Genomic DNA, 15565 nt, shown 5'->3' on the forward strand with positions numbered 1-15565 from the left:
TTTCATATGATACTGGACTTACCTATACCTACTTATCTTACACCCATTAACTACATGACTTCATGACTAATGATTACGTAATTTTTATAATAACTTCTGAGCTGGAATGTACAAATTATCTCCCTCACTCAATTCCAAAAGCATTCTCGTTCCAACATCACTTAAAAAACAAGGCTAAACAAGCTGTCGCTGATCAACTTAAGGAACTAAATTTGTAAAATGGAGATCTACGAGAACCCCAGAAATCCCGGTGTGATCGAAAATTCACCAGATTTTCTAGATGAACCCGAACAAGGTGGGGTTTTGGTGTACATTGACAATTCCAATATTTGGATAAATACAATGAAAATGAGTGCCAAAATACTTAAGTTTGGAAGTGATATAAAGCAAGATCACAGAACGAGACTTAGTGTCCTCAAACTTATACGTGAGGCGAGTGAAGGAAGGCAAATTATCAGAGCGGTATTGTATGGCTCGGAACCTCCAGCAGTAGGAAAGTTTTGGAATAATGTCAAGGAAGGCAAGGTTGAGGTGAAGGTAGGTTATATAATTATACAAGGGAGAATCAATAAGTACTGCGAATGTACCCTTCAAAGATAAAGTACAAAGCTAAGATTTTACCCATTCATACCTCATACATTAACGGGGTTAATGAAATATCTCGAGCACTTTAAGGGTAAACCATAAAATATTATTCACAGTACTTCTTGATTCTTCCTCGTAAAAGCATGGTATACAAGACTGTGGCAAAAAGTATCATGGTTACGGCGACGCCATGATATGACGTTAGGTATCCCCTCCCAAAATTGACCGCGCTCTATAGCCTAAACGACTAAACTTATCAAAATTTTACAAGAGAGAAATCGTGCAGATAATTCCAGTAGATCATTCCCTTTTAGGTCAAATGTATCAAAACTTTACGTGTAGCGCGTTTAAAACCGATTCTAAACATTCAAATTGACTTTTGACCTACCTCCGGTCGACTACATGCATTGGCACGAGTTAATTTTGTGATGCATAAAGTCGTTGTGCATCCAACGTTTCATGAATTTTGAAGATCGGAGAGAAATTGACGACATTATGTCAATTTTAAAAATGACTGTTTTGTTACGGTCGTTACCGTATCTTAAGAAGTTAGCTTAACTTGAGCGGTGAGATAAACCTTCAGCAGTCACAAGAAATATGTATTTATGGTTCATCTATTAAAACGGCATCATTTTTTTGGTGGCCTTCTTATGGCGAGCATGTCGTTTTGATAGATGAATTGTAATTGTGCCAATTGTCGCTCACCAAGATTTCTATTTTTTTGAGAACTTGTACCGCTTAAAACTTTTGCATACTTAGGTTACCAGAAAGTCAACATACTCCAACAAAGAGCGAGAGGTTGAACAGAGCATAATGTTGGATATCGGAGGAGATCTTGTCATCCACCAAAATCACGCGAGGTTTGGAGGCACTCTCATTCTCTTTACGGGAGATGGAGGAATGATATCTGCAGTCGAGAGAGCTTTACAGTACAACTGGAACGTTCATCTGTGGGCTTATCGGGACACTACGGCGAAAGTAAAAACCAGATTATCAAATAGATAAGCATACATTGTTTATCTTGTGCCTTATCCTATGCTAATACATATATACTTATTGTGATTAACAGGGATATCTAGAGATTGCTAAAAACAATGAAAAATTCCAAATAAAATATATGGATGACTGTTTCAAAGAAATGGTGTTTTACACTTTGAGTAAAAAAAACTGTAGTTAGGGGTTCTTACTTACTATATGATGCGCATTATTCTTTTTTGGTTTGTAGGTTGGACAAGCAAGCATATTCCTAGTGAACGATCTTTTGTCATAACGTGAGTATTTAAGGGAATGAAAATATGTGTTTATGTTACCCAAGAATAAAATCTATTTAGAACTTATCACCTGCAGGTTTAACCGGTTGCCTACAGCTCAACGGGACGAAGTACTTAAAATATTTGTTGAAGGGGTGACTGAGCTCGTTAGAATGCCCATGGCTGGAAGGTATCTGAAGCACAAGAACGGGGAAGGGTCTGAGGATTCCCATCTAGTTATTGTTTGTAGCGTGGGGAAACATGTTTTAAAAGAAGACTCAAGAAGTGATTCTTTCCAAAACACTAACGCTCTAAGCCATCAAAGTCACAGCAATCAGGGGGCAGGCAATACTTACAAAGGCCACCACGATGGTGGAGGATTCAGTGATGATAAACAGGATAAGACAGAAGGCTTCACTTTCACTGAAGATCAGTGGAAATCCATCCCTGAAGTTTTTGGTTTCCAACCCGACGTTTCCGAAGGGTCCACTGCGCTTAAGAAGAGGGCTGAGCATTTTATCCAAGATGTACTTCACACCAATGCAAGCTTGCTGGATAACCCAAACTATGACTTTAACAGGGACGTTTACGCCAAAATGGAGGCTTATTTAGCGAAACAACATAATGCTGACATTTCCTCTGACCTTAAGGAACAGTTTGATCGATGTATCAAAACTTATGAACCCACGATGAAGTCTTTCATCGCATTCCTACAAAAAAACACGCTCGAAGATTACATACTATACGAGCTGGTAGAGTCTCCTGCAGAGGTGGATGATGGACAAGGAGGGCCGTATACCGTACAAACAAGAAAAGCTAGACCGAGGCATCAAAAGTATTCAGCGGAATGCAATCATGGCTTCAGATGTAGGGATGGGTTCAAATGGTACGTACATACTTTAAGCAGTGCAAACTGTCAACAACAGATTGACCTAAAGGTATAATTTGAAACATTTTCTTAGTAACTACTATCATTCGGATAAGGAAAAGGAAATTTTTAAAATACAAGTTGATCCTGAACGACGAGTTACATATAAGTATGTACAATGTAGTCGTTACAAAGCTGGTGCAAGTATAAAAGAGAACTTGCCTACATGTGCACTTACGCCCATGGATATTTTTGCAAGGTCTGTAAATGCGATGAAGATGGTGGTAAGTTTTTTTCTAAAGATCGTCTGTTTCTCTTTGGATAATTTCTTTAAATTTTTTTTATTATCTCAGGTCATAATTTAGCTAACTGTCCAGCACCACCGGATATTGATGAGATCGTAAATTGAATATGGCGGGGACTAAATTATTATCTCGGCAACATGTTACCATTGTTTCTTGGCTGTAAATGTATGTAAGTAAGTTTTATGATTCCGAACAGTGGGTCAGATATTGTAAGAATTGGAAGATATGATTGTCGAGTCTAGGTGTCTATGATTATTGATGTCCAATGCATGTCGTCAAAGTATCAATAAAACCCTGTCTTTGAGTTGAATAATACAAGTCGTTGTTCAAATAAGTTTATTTCAGAAGACACAATCCCTCGCCCGGAACATAGTCATAATCAATACGTAATCAACTTTTTTTATAAATTTGAAGTCAATAATACGCAAGAATGCATGATGGGCGGCTTTTAAAATTTAAGATGCCTCCGCAGAATTTTTGTAGTTGTAGTACTCATATTCTGATCATGATTGTTTTGAATTCTGGCAATTATATAAATTACAATATCATAATTGATTTCAAAAGTATGTATCACCCGTTATTTTGAAAGTCTATATTGTGCACTAATTAATTAGATTCAATAGGCTCAATTTTAAAGTCGCATCCACTTGGTCAGCGTACGAAGAACATATTCACATGCAACGCACCATTGCTTATCTCACTAGAAGATGCAAATGGTCATTACCAGACGATGCAATTTCGCTTACGATCTATTAATATCAGGAAAATTAGATTATTAAATTCTGTGATTGTAGAATTACTATTTTTTGTGGGATAAATTGGTGCTGTAAATTTTGCTCTGCAGCCTCAGAACTATTTATTAATATTCAAAAAAGAACCTTGACATGTCTCATTGCAAATACAGAGAATGGGGCATCCTTACGTGGAAGATTTTGAAAACTTTTCTTACCTATATGCGAATTTTTTTTTGATGATTAACTTGCTCTATATGATGGCCAATATTATTAAGTAGTAGCCTGCATCGCTTTTTCAAGGCTGAGAAAACCTCGCGACACTTTTCAGGCGTTATTTTTGACAACACTTTTTTGAGTGCATGCCAAAGTCCGTTAAGAGCTGTTGCTCTTCTGTGAAACGCTTTTTGTTTGAAATGTTCAAATCCGAAAAAATCCAAAGGGGCCATATAGGGAGACTTAACAGGTATGTCTTTATTTTTAATGAGCACTGGATCAACATTTTCTTTCACCGTCTTGATGTACTGTTGAGTTTTCCGAGCAATGTGTGATGACAGTTTACCATGATGAATGAAAACTTTGTGCTCTTCCCCTGGGTAGAGTCTTGGAATTTATTTTTCCACCAATGGTATCAAAATATCAGAAATATATCTGGCTTCATTTATCTTGACATTTGGAGGCACCTTCACTAACTTTAAGGGGCCACGCACCGATAACGCGCCAATGATCATGAAGTGGTCACCAAACCTCCCCAGCCTCTCGCGTACCCACTCAATAGGGACGTTTTCTCCTGGACGCACATGACAAATTGATGTTGCCCCATTGGGGTCATGTACCCTGAAGAGTGCTTCGTCGATTTTAACGACATATTCATCTCTTCCCCCTGCTAGGCGTCTTTCAACCAGCTTCTTGCGTCTGGTTTCCGATTCTTGATTTTCGGGGAGTTATGGGCGTGTAGCTTGGTCTCCATTATTGTTACTTACCCCAAATCCCTTCGAATCACACCCATGATAGTTCTGGTATTGGATTTTAACACTTTGTCCATTGTCCAAATATTTTTCGGGTTTTCCTGACTTGTTAATCGTTGGGGTGGATTTTTGAGCTTTTTCGTCCGTTCCGCAATGGTTCGTTTTTAGGAGGAGGAGTCAATCCCAAATACATGGCTTCCCTTCTGAAGCCTTCCCCACTTCGTATTGTATAAATTAGGGACAAACTGAAATCATGTTCACATGATTTAAGTCCACTTTTCATCACACTTCCGGTGCAACCTCGTGTGGTAAAGTCTTTTACTAGTACCTCCACTTCAATTGAACAGTGTGGGGTCATTTTTAAAGTTTTTTAAATAAAACAAAAAAGCAATTAAACTTAAGATTATCCTCTATCAGATATTTCAAACCGCTTGTAATTACGATTCCTATTTATCAAACTACACACGCTCAAATTCTCCCACGTAAGGATGCCCCATCCTGTATTGCAATATTACTGACTTCGCTATTATTCATTTATTAAAACGGCGGCATTTTTTGCTTAGCATCCTTATGGCGTGCATGCCGCTGTATAATAGATGAATCATAGTCTGAATTTAAATCCAGAATCTGCCTGATCAGAGACAAATCGCTTGATAAATGCAAAATATTTTATGTAGAACACAGTAATTAATCAAATCAAGTACATTTTTATAACGTCAGCAGGATATCCCGCAATTCCCCTTTGACTACATATTATGTATTGTGTGACATTTATGTGTACAATTCCTGTTGTTGTTAGCAATTATAAATCAACAATTTGTATGAATTATGCTTATTATTAATAAGAATTGATTCCATACGCAAAGTGATTAAAAGGATTGCGAGGGTGTACATAAATAATTACTATAATTATTTTTTTAGATAAGCATCATCCAACAACACCGTTTATTAAGTATGCCTGTTAGATTACATATAACTAGCAGTAACACAATGCAACGCATTACAATTCGAAATGTGATATTTTAGCAAACAGTTAATCGTATAGAACAATTATATAAATTGCCAAAGAAATATATATTGCATTATACCATGCTAGATTATTCCCAGCATTCGATCTCTCATTTTCAGTAGTTGAAATGGTTGGTGTGCTACTGTCGTTTGTGGTAGATTGTTGTGGTGTGGTTGTTGCAATCGAAGTTGATTGAGTGGACGGCACCGATGGTGTTGTTAACATAGTTGTCGTTTCTATGGTGGTCGAACTTGCAGTTGTTGTAGCAACAGTCGTAGTCGGTGTCGAAGTAGTTGAAGTTGTGGTTGGGGATATCGTGGTACTAGTAGTTACCCTGGGTGTCGTCATAGTGGTCGTGGGTGTAGTAGTTGTCGTATCCGGTAATTTATCTGACTCAGTAAATTTTCACTTTGCGTTAATATATCATTACGATAACATAAATGCATAAATTAAATACCCCAAGTGAAAGCAAAACCATTCCCTTCAATTGTTGCATCGCTCTTGAAGATCAATATAAAAACCCCACGTGAAGTTGTGAATGGTCGGGTTGGCGGGATCGTTCCACAAACTCTGGATGAAATTATTACATTTATGACATAGATTATCATGCTACTCTGGATTAAACTGGTTCTCCAAATTTAATGCAAGCTTGAAGGTAAATTACGGATTGTCGGGGAAATATCCAACAGAGCTCCCGATTCTTAAGCTGTAAATTATTAATGAATCGAATCTACACTGGACGCCACTGTCGCCTTGAATATCGACAGCTGTGACATTTATTTGCGCATTGAAATGTCCCGAGGTAATGATCCAAGTTGACAGCTCGTTGGGTTTATAGGAATCGCCGTTACCAGGCCATGATATCTCCCCAGTATCATGTGTAATTGTTGAATGGCCATAATTTCTCTCAGGGTTAGGATTACCAACATTTCGAGTGCCAAATGTCAGCACAAATCCAGTGCCAAGGGCAGTATCACCCGTGTAGAATGTGATGAACGCTACAACAACGTTGCCGCTAAAGCTAACTCCACTTTCTCTGTTAGAGAATTTCAAAAATTTGAAATTCTTCAAAAATGCGGTTATTTCAAGAATTTAGATAAGCCTTACAATTTGGAAGTATCATATATTTGTCCACTGTCGGCATCCAGAATTCTTGATTCTAGTAGATAAGCTCCTTCTCCAAAGTGGTATACATCCACTGACATGTCATACCCATAATTGGGCATTCGAATTGTCCAAATGCATCGTTCATTAGCGTCATAGGTTTGATTCGGCTTGTAGCTAATTCTTCCTGCAGACGCGATCAGTTCTCCTCCACAGGTGTCGCCTGAAAACATGGGCATACCTCGTTAATTTTGGATTTTTGAACTCACTAATTCGTCAAATACTGTGATATTTTCTTTACTCTCAACCCATGTTATGTCGTCAATTCCATCATGATTTTCTGTAGTGAATGATTTATTAAACGCATTTCATTTAAATTACAAATTATGTAATCAATTAGTAATTATAAAGGGTGTTAAAAAAGTCCGATCCCATGCATTTTTTGGAGCGTGGTTGTTACAAATTCAGCTGGAACTTTTGAACCAGTGAAGTTATTTATTTCAAATTTTTACCATGGGAGGAACAACTAAACGTGTAAGTCATGAGCATCTTAGAGTTGAGATACAAACATTGCATCAGCAGGGGCTTAAACCTACAGAAATTGTGCAAAAATTGGGCTGCAGCCGCAGAACTGTTTGGAAATGGAAGAATAAAAATTTTGTCCACGACAAAAAGCGACCAGGGCGACCCAGAAAGGTGTCACCTACCACAAAAAGAATGATTAAAAACAGACTTTGCAAGAAAACCGGTAGTTCATTACGTAATTGAGCAAGGGAGTTAAATGACTCAAAACGCTATAAAGAGAAGAAGAAGCAAATTAACTGTGTGACCATGCAAAAATTTGTGAAAACTACGAAGTGGGGTCACACAGCTTACAAACTAACCAAAAAAACCTCTCATGTCACAAAAATATATCGATGACCGTCTGAAATTTGAAGAACTCCTTCAGAAAAGTGCCCATTTGAGTGAAAAAAGACTTGGTGAAGAATTGCGCAGTCACATCCTTTGGACTGACGAATCTATTATTGAACTATATCCAAAATTGAACCAACAAAATGTTCGTTACAGGACAGAAAACAAATCGGATGTACCATCAAGAGCGATCCCAAAATTCGGGCTTAAAGTTATGGTAGCGGGTGGATTTTGTGCACGTTGCGTGACCCCTCTACATATCATACCAAAAGGCCAATCAGTCAATGCAAAGCATTATATGGAAAAAATATTACCTATCTATTTCGATAGCATGGGGAACAAGGAAATATTTCCGAATGAAAGAAAAATAGTTTTCATGCAGGATGGTGCTATAGCCCATACAGCAAAAGCGAGTTTGAGTCTCATCAAGACGCAAGTTTCAACGGTCTGGAGCAAGGGGGTGTGGGCCGCTAACGGCCCAGATTTGAATCCCCTGAAGAACCAGTGGTCCATACTTAAGGAAAATGTATACAAAGAGCCACAACCCCGGACGAGGGAAGAGCTAGTAAAAAAAAGTTCAAGATGTATGGAATTCGATTTCCAGAGGCACATTGGAAAAATTAGCACAGAGCCTTAAACAAAGAGTTGAGGGCATGGTTAAAGTAAATGGTAACAAGACCAAATACTAAGGTAAATATGTCGAACATTTTTTGTAAGTATCACGGGTAGTTTTTTTTTATACTAGCCTTCACTTTTTTACAGGAAAAATGGGATCGGACTTTATTAACACCCTGTACTTACCAATTGTCTCCATAATCCAAGACATATATGTAGTTATTTTGGTAAAAACTGCAGAGTTGTTTCGGTCAAAACTAAAATAGTGATATTCCGACAATAATCCACATAAGATGGGAGATTCAGATACTTCCGTTTTGCACAGTGCAGGGCTTCCAGGACTAAACACGTAGGGTTCCCAATTAATCTAAATAGTTATATTCGAGGCAATCTAATTAATTTTAATTTATATTAAAGCAATTTATTATGACGCTATTATTGCAATTTATGTACATACATACCGTTTCTGCACAAAACATTAGCGACGAGTTACGCGCACAAATATTGTCATTAACCAGCTTCATATCTGCTTTTTGGAGCAACTCATTCCACTCGTAGTCATTGTCACTAAACATATCCCATCCCCAACCGGCGATGATAACGTTATCTTTAAACAACAATTATCAATTAACCTTAACTCCAGTTAAATAAACGTAGATTCATAGTTAATAAAATGTTAATTAATTAAAACCTGAAGGAATAAGTTCGTCCATCGGAAGTAATACGGGTTGCACCCACTCGTCAAACACAAACGGGGGGCTTATTTTAACCAGGGCGATATCATTATCAGGTTCCCAAACATCATTTTCGCTGATTGCAAAAAACACCGTGGATTTTAAGTGTATAAAATTTAATTTGCGAATTTTTTTTAATTATTCGATATCATACAAATCTGGATGGAATGCCACGTATGAGACTCTTCGACTTTGTTCATTTCCTTCGAATATTGAAGTGTTGTATTCTCCAGCCATGAATCTTGCTCCAGAGGTAGAATATCTTAGGCAAGTTGCCGCAGTTAAGATCCATTCGCTTGAGAGAATTACACCGGAACAACGCTCGTCAGAAAACAATTCTCGTATCATGTTAGCAACAAATGGAAATTCGCCAGGAGTTGCATCATTGTATAGGAGATAATCTGATGAAGACAGTTTTAAGTATTTCAAATGTCATCACATCTCTTTTATAATTCCGAGAAGCCCGTCATGTTGAAATTTTCAGTCAGGCTCCAGCATTATGATTGCCTGTTTATATTACGAATTAGCTAATCAAGCTTCTAATGAAAGAATTTGAAGTGTACGTAATTGGCACAAAGGCATAGGTTACTAAATTTAAATGCATTCCGTCAAAATTTGGTGACTTTTTTACTCAAAAACCCCAACTAGGCAGGCACATAATATTCGTTGTATCAGTCATGTGAGCAATGGCGGACTTTTTGAAATTATGGGAAAATAAACTAAATACATCTCGAATTTCGCCCGTGTTTAACACAAGCTTATACATATTTACGCTTATTAATTAATAAGTGATAACGTATTCTTATATCTATGTACGTAACGGGTTCTCTATGTACGATATCGCAGAATAATACAAACTATGTAGGACGTAACAAACAACAAATGAATGTAGTGACAAACCTGAATTCGGAATACCAACAATGAACGGCAGGATTCCCAATAAAAATTTATAATCCATTATTTGTATTGTATATTTAGAGATCGTCAGGAATATAGTGATCAGGTTAGCGATTCCGATTATACTAATATACAATCGCATATGATGTCTCGTATTATACATATGTGTTTAATAATGAATGAGATTGAGTGAGTTGTCTGATACTGATGATGTCGTTTGTTATCTTGCTACAAATGCTTACGAAGGTGACAATATAGTTACATACCTGTCATCAGCCTGATGATACAATCTTATCATGGTATGAAGTACGCAAACACTCAAAATAAACTGGTAACAGGTTTTTACCAGGCGGTGAGTCACCACCTGGTAAAAATTTACTTCTGAGTCGGTAACAGATCTATTAATACATATGTATGCGATAGAATCATACATAGTCACCGCCTGATAAAGCCTGTTACGGGTTTATTTTGATCATATGGTTTTGTTTGATACAAGATTGATTACTTGTATGTTTATATATGTGCACAGAGAATTGGTGGGTGTAATAATGCTAATGAATTATTCATTATGAATATATACAACACTCGGATATGTGTTGATATATGTAGGTGTTTATTAGTTAGGCGTACCAGCCACGAGCCCGGGTTTGGTTGTGGAGTTTACTATGTATTACTTTCTCAATTGGTGAAAGTGCAGTAAGACACAGTGAACATAGCAATATTATTCGAGTTCTCGTTCTCATAAGTAGCTAGAATAACAGATGTTTTATTCTAATGTAGGTGATAAAAAAACTGCCAGGCTTAAACTGAAGACAAATTTAGAAAGAATTTGCAAATACTGCAATACGTCAGAGCAAACTTTCCCGTTCTGGGTGTTCAACTCACATAGTTTAAATTATATTTTTAATTTTGAAGTTTGGCATACCGATAGTGCTTGTTAAAGGAACATGATAATTATTGAGATACACATGTACATAAATTATTACCAACCTCAATATCGGCGTAAGAATTAAAATATTAGTCAGTACAAATATTTTTGACCGAAGGATCACTTGGTTGTGCTTAGGCTCAACACAATATTGAAGTATAGCCGTTTTCAAGGCAATTTCAAAAAACGAAAATTTTGTATTTTGAAATGTAGATCATATTTTAGAGGGAAGGATCTCGGTATTGCAACTCACAAATGAGTCGGAAACGAAAACAAAATTGAAACCCATACATAAGTGTGGCCTACCAGGTATTAGGTTACGCTGGTTAGTGGCCACTTCCTTTTCTCGAACACAAATATCTGCGAAAAAAAAACTTTGAAGTAAAGTAAATAACTCCACCAAATTTATAACGTTACCAATTACTGGGGACAGTTTCGAAGTAAAATTCTATGGTTTTTATGCAAAATTTCACATATCCTGTGAAACTTAAATTGCTAAGTAATTATAACTAATACAAAAGTAATAATAATAGCTCTATCTTATTAACATTTTAAATTAACTACATAAATCTAAATCTAAAACAAAATACATAAATGTCATGGAAGTTCTGACGCTTCAGATTTTGCACGCAATTGATACAGTCAAAGTCAGGTCTATCGCAAATCAACATATTATGAATTAATATCTCCTACGATTTCATTGCATGAAACCCGACACAGCGACGACAAACTGTTGACTAAAAGTTCTGGATCACGAACGATTGACTCCTTTTGCGTGCAGTTGTAGTCCATTTTGTTGACGGTTATATATTTTCAAAGAATAGGAACACTTTACAAATTAAGTATTTCTCTGACTTGGGTTTTATTGATCGCAACTCAAGGAGAACGAAAAAAAGACAGCTTCGCACAAAACTTCGAGTGTCACTACATATTAAAGTCCGCAACGAAAAACAAATATACTTGTTCAAAACAATATACAAAACTTTGGTAAAAAGTAAAGTGATGGCACTTTAGTTGAAGAACGGCAATCATTTTAGCTATTTTGAAGGAAACCTGTCCCTGGTTTGAGTCATGTGGCTCACCCACAGTTGTAACTTTGTATGGGTCGTGTCCTTACTGCCTGTGCATAATTTCAATCATTAAGTATATTATCTTGATATCTACATGCAGTCACATAAAACTAGATACAAATAAAAGTTTCATTGTTTCGACGAAAAATGTTTTTGAAATCTATTATGCTCTTGCTACTGGTAGTCATCGCAGTTAGGTTGGAGAATCTTCCCCTCGGAAACTTTGGTCACCTCGGACCCTGTGTTCTGAAATTTGTGAGTATGGGCGACAAGCTACTATTTTCCGATCTAACAGAATACCTCGTTCACGCTAACAGACCAATCGATCTAATCTACACGGTCAGCGGGAGAAAAAGGTTCTCAAACAGATCCATTCCCGAAGAAGAAAACGTACTCGACTTTAAATTCTACGAGATCTGTACGGTCACAGTTTTTGTGGGAGTTTGCATAAACGATAACCAATTCCGAATAGATTTTTTCAGTTCCACCCGAGACGCCCATAGAGGCCGGCAACATTCAAACTTTATACTAATATCACATATGCCGCCGAAAGATGTAATACTGCTTCAAAAGTTGTATGATACCCGGTTGGCGGTTAGAATTTTTGCCCTCCATGTCAAAAGTAAATTTCGTATTTCCAACCCATACCAGCTGGAAGGAATCGAATGGTATTTTATCTGTCCTTATTGCAACAATATTTTTTATCGGATCGACGACACCAATAGAGTTAAGACCTTAACTGTGAGTAACCTACAGGCACAGTGGCGTACCGACATTGGCATAGGGACCGACATGTGGACCGAATTGAAGCCGGTTTGTCGCAAGGGGCAATACTACATAACCCTTGCTAGGGCAAACTGTCCCCTAATAGAAATGCAGTATCTAAGCATAGCTAACGTACTAAATGTAACGTTTGTCAAACTACCATACTCAGAATCAAATGACTACGATTGGGGATTTTACTACCCTAGCATCAGTAGCAAAAACTATGCTTATTCCAGTCTTCGTGAACTTCAATCGTTCCGCTGTGAGGGATATCATATCAGTTACTGTAATTTCAACGTGTGGTCGGAAAATACGGATTTGGCCGTGTGGGTGTCCCCGTTTGGGAAAAATATTTGGGTTTGCACCGTCCTTATTATCCCAATTGTAGTTTTTATACTAATTTTACAGGAAGTACTTGAATTTAGAAAATGTATTTACTACGAGTTAATTAAATCCGTGGGAATAATTGTTTTTGTAATTTGTGTAAACTTTGTCAGACAAGTTTCAACCAGTAAGAATCTGTCCAGGTGGATTGTTGTGTCCCTATTTTTCACAAGTTTCATCCTACTTGCTCAGTACGAGTTGTATTTAACAGGCAATCTTGTAGTGCCCCCACCATTTGAGAAGATTCGCGCAATCAGGGAATTTTTTGACAGGGGTTATACCCTCGTATATGCAAACGAGGATAACGGAAAATATGTTTCAACCCGATCACAATTACTAGAAGAATTTCGGGAGAAGTCCTTGGGGAATTTCTCCGACGAAAAAACTATAACTATTAGGTATATCCTTAATTTACTTAACCCCTTTCCTCCCAACTACGTGACATTAACGTAGCTCAGTAACTATAACCACACCCCCAGCTACGTGAATGTGACGTAGCAAAAAAACAAAGATCTCCCCCCAACTACATAAATGTGACGTAGTTACAATTTATGCATAAATTACCTTGCCACCAAAATTTCTCACAACTTTGAACGTTTCTTTGGTAATTTGTGGAAAAACTCTATGGCAAAAAACTTGTTTTTCCTTTATAAATTTGGTAATTCTCCCCATATCAACCAATGTTAAAAATCGGATTTTCCGAGTTTTTTGCAAAAAAACTCAGAAATTCAAAACTGACTGAAACCATCAAAATTTAATTGGTTGCTACCATATGTAATTATGAAACCAACGTCGTATTGAAGGGAAATTTTATGTCGAAATCAGTAGGAGGTAAGGGGTTAATGAATTCTATAAAATAAACGCAGTGCTCCGCACTAGGAAGCGTCGACGAAACGAAATTTGGCAATTTCGTTTCGTCTCGAAAAAATTTGGTTGCGATTCGAAATTTCGAAACGAATCATCCTCTGTCTCGTTTCGAAACGAAACTACACCCCACATCGTTTCGATTTCGTCTAACCGAAAAGACATATTTCGAACGTATATAATACATATAGTACAACCTGGCGAACATGTATTTTTTATTGATTTCGCCGAAAACAGAAAATACAGAAAATATATATTTACGTTATGAGTTAATTATTTTGTCGATGACAGTTAGGACATTTTAGAATGATGACGACGACACGTTTAGCTTTTTTGGTAATGTTGGCTCACTAAACCGAAACACAAGCCCACCGAGTTTACATTTAGCATAAAAGCATTATTACTGTTTATGATAGTCTTCGCCAATGTCTCTGTCATACATATATGTGCCTTAATTTTAGACGCCGTTGATAATAATTTTCTAATTATACATAATCAATTTTACCTCTAGGTACGAATGGGACAATGGGACTGACTACATCAAGAAACATTCTCCAAGAAATGGTGTTCTCTATCGCTATAAACTTTTGCTATTGAAGTCAATGCTTCGCTTACAACATAAAGTCTTGAAGGGAAGATATGAATGTTTTGCTATTTACGACGTCGTCCTAGTGAGGGAAAGATTTGCTGCTGTGAGAAACATTCTGAGCCCTGAGATTGCACAGAGCATTAAGGGTTTGGAGTTGGGAGGGTTTCCTACTCTGTGGGAGAGAGGAATAATACATTTGCTTAGATTGGAGGCCATGCAGTGGCCGTCGATGCGAGTCGCTTCGCCCTATATTTCGATAAACACGCTCACAGACTTCTTCATCACTATGGGAGTCGTTATAACCTTAATTGTGGTCACTTTTATAGTTGAGGTCGTATCAGATGGGGAAACGCGGCGTAAATCGTGGCAGAGTGGGAGGAACGTTTGCACCCTTTGTCAGTCATCTATCACTGCCGGATTTAGAAAGTTGTGCAAGAATTTATAGCGCGAGAAGGCGGGAATGACGATAGGACGGAGGGAACTAGGTTACTAAATCTGAAGGAGATGTGTAATTAAATTAATAACAAAAAGCGAACTTCTTGCCTGTGTGGCACATTACACTTCATTACAGTTCACATTCATATGTACATACTGTCATTTCACCGTCCGTAAAAAATAGCTTCCTTCACCTGAACTGTGTTTTGATTCAATTTTAAATCCACTGTCTGTAAAACTTTTACAGACAGTGATGATAGTTTTCTTACATAAACTGTGTTTCGCAAGTGATGAGAGAAAATGCATAGTGGAGTCTTTTACCAATTTTCCAAACAGACAAAGACAAAGTAAAATAAAACTGTACAAACAACGAATCATGCTCCAAGTCTCAACTTCTCCAAGTGTAAAAACATTTCTATATTCCTTGTTGGAAGACTTGGACATAATCTCATGTCTCACCAGGAAACAATTTTCGACGGACTCGAATCGTGTAAATCTGACACACTCAAACCGTGCTAATCTGTAGCTGACCCTACGTTATATTCAATACTC

General features: G+C 37.3%; 2 protein-coding genes across 2 annotated transcripts; one reads left to right on the plus strand and one right to left on the minus strand.

Moving 5' to 3' along the window:
- The first annotated feature begins 219 nt into the window (after nucleotides 1-219).
- LOC118433083 lies at nucleotides 220-2779 on the plus strand. Its single transcript, XM_035844667.1, has 5 exons — nucleotides 220-537; nucleotides 1345-1563; nucleotides 1655-1742; nucleotides 1811-1856; nucleotides 1933-2779. The coding sequence occupies exons 1-5, from the start codon at nucleotides 220-222 to the stop codon at nucleotides 2777-2779; spliced, it is 1518 nt and encodes a 505-aa protein (XP_035700560.1).
- A 2666-nt stretch (nucleotides 2780-5445) lies between these two features.
- Nucleotides 5446-10108, minus strand: LOC110861392 (ovochymase-2). Its single transcript, XM_022110497.2, has 10 exons — nucleotides 9982-10108; nucleotides 9236-9482; nucleotides 9039-9157; nucleotides 8809-8954; nucleotides 8534-8714; nucleotides 7122-7160; nucleotides 6824-7043; nucleotides 6381-6752; nucleotides 6174-6286; nucleotides 5446-6105 (listed from the first exon to the last, which is right to left on the minus strand). The coding sequence occupies exons 1-10, from the start codon at nucleotides 10037-10039 to the stop codon at nucleotides 5741-5743; spliced, it is 1860 nt and encodes a 619-aa protein (XP_021966189.2). The 5' UTR covers nucleotides 10040-10108; the 3' UTR covers nucleotides 5446-5740.
- Between the last annotated feature and the right edge of the window lie 5457 nt (nucleotides 10109-15565).

Source organism: Folsomia candida, unplaced genomic scaffold (genome assembly GCF_002217175.1).
Source record: "Folsomia candida strain VU population unplaced genomic scaffold, ASM221717v1 Fcan01_Sc041, whole genome shotgun sequence".
NCBI lineage: Eukaryota > Metazoa > Arthropoda > Collembola > Entomobryomorpha > Isotomidae > Folsomia > Folsomia candida.

Coding starts and splice junctions, on each gene's coding strand:
- LOC118433083 (XM_035844667.1), top strand. CDS start 220: ATGGAGATCTACGAGAACCCCAGAAATCCCGGTGTGATCGAAAATTCA. Junction 538..1,344: donor AAGGCAAGGTTGAGGTGAAG/GTAGGTTATATA, acceptor TTGCATACTTAG/GTTACCAGAAAGTCAACATA. Junction 1,564..1,654: donor ATCGGGACACTACGGCGAAA/GTAAAAACCAGA, acceptor TGTGATTAACAG/GGATATCTAGAGATTGCTAA.
- LOC110861392 (XM_022110497.2), bottom strand. CDS start 10,039: ATGGATTATAAATTTTTATTGGGAATCCTGCCGTTCATTGTTGGTATT. Junction 7,161..8,533: donor TTGGATTATGGAGACAATTG/GTAAGTACAGGG, acceptor CATTCACTACAG/AAAATCATGATGGAATTGAC. Junction 6,753..6,823: donor ATATATGATACTTCCAAATT/GTAAGGCTTATC, acceptor ATTCTCTAACAG/AGAAAGTGGAGTTAGCTTTA.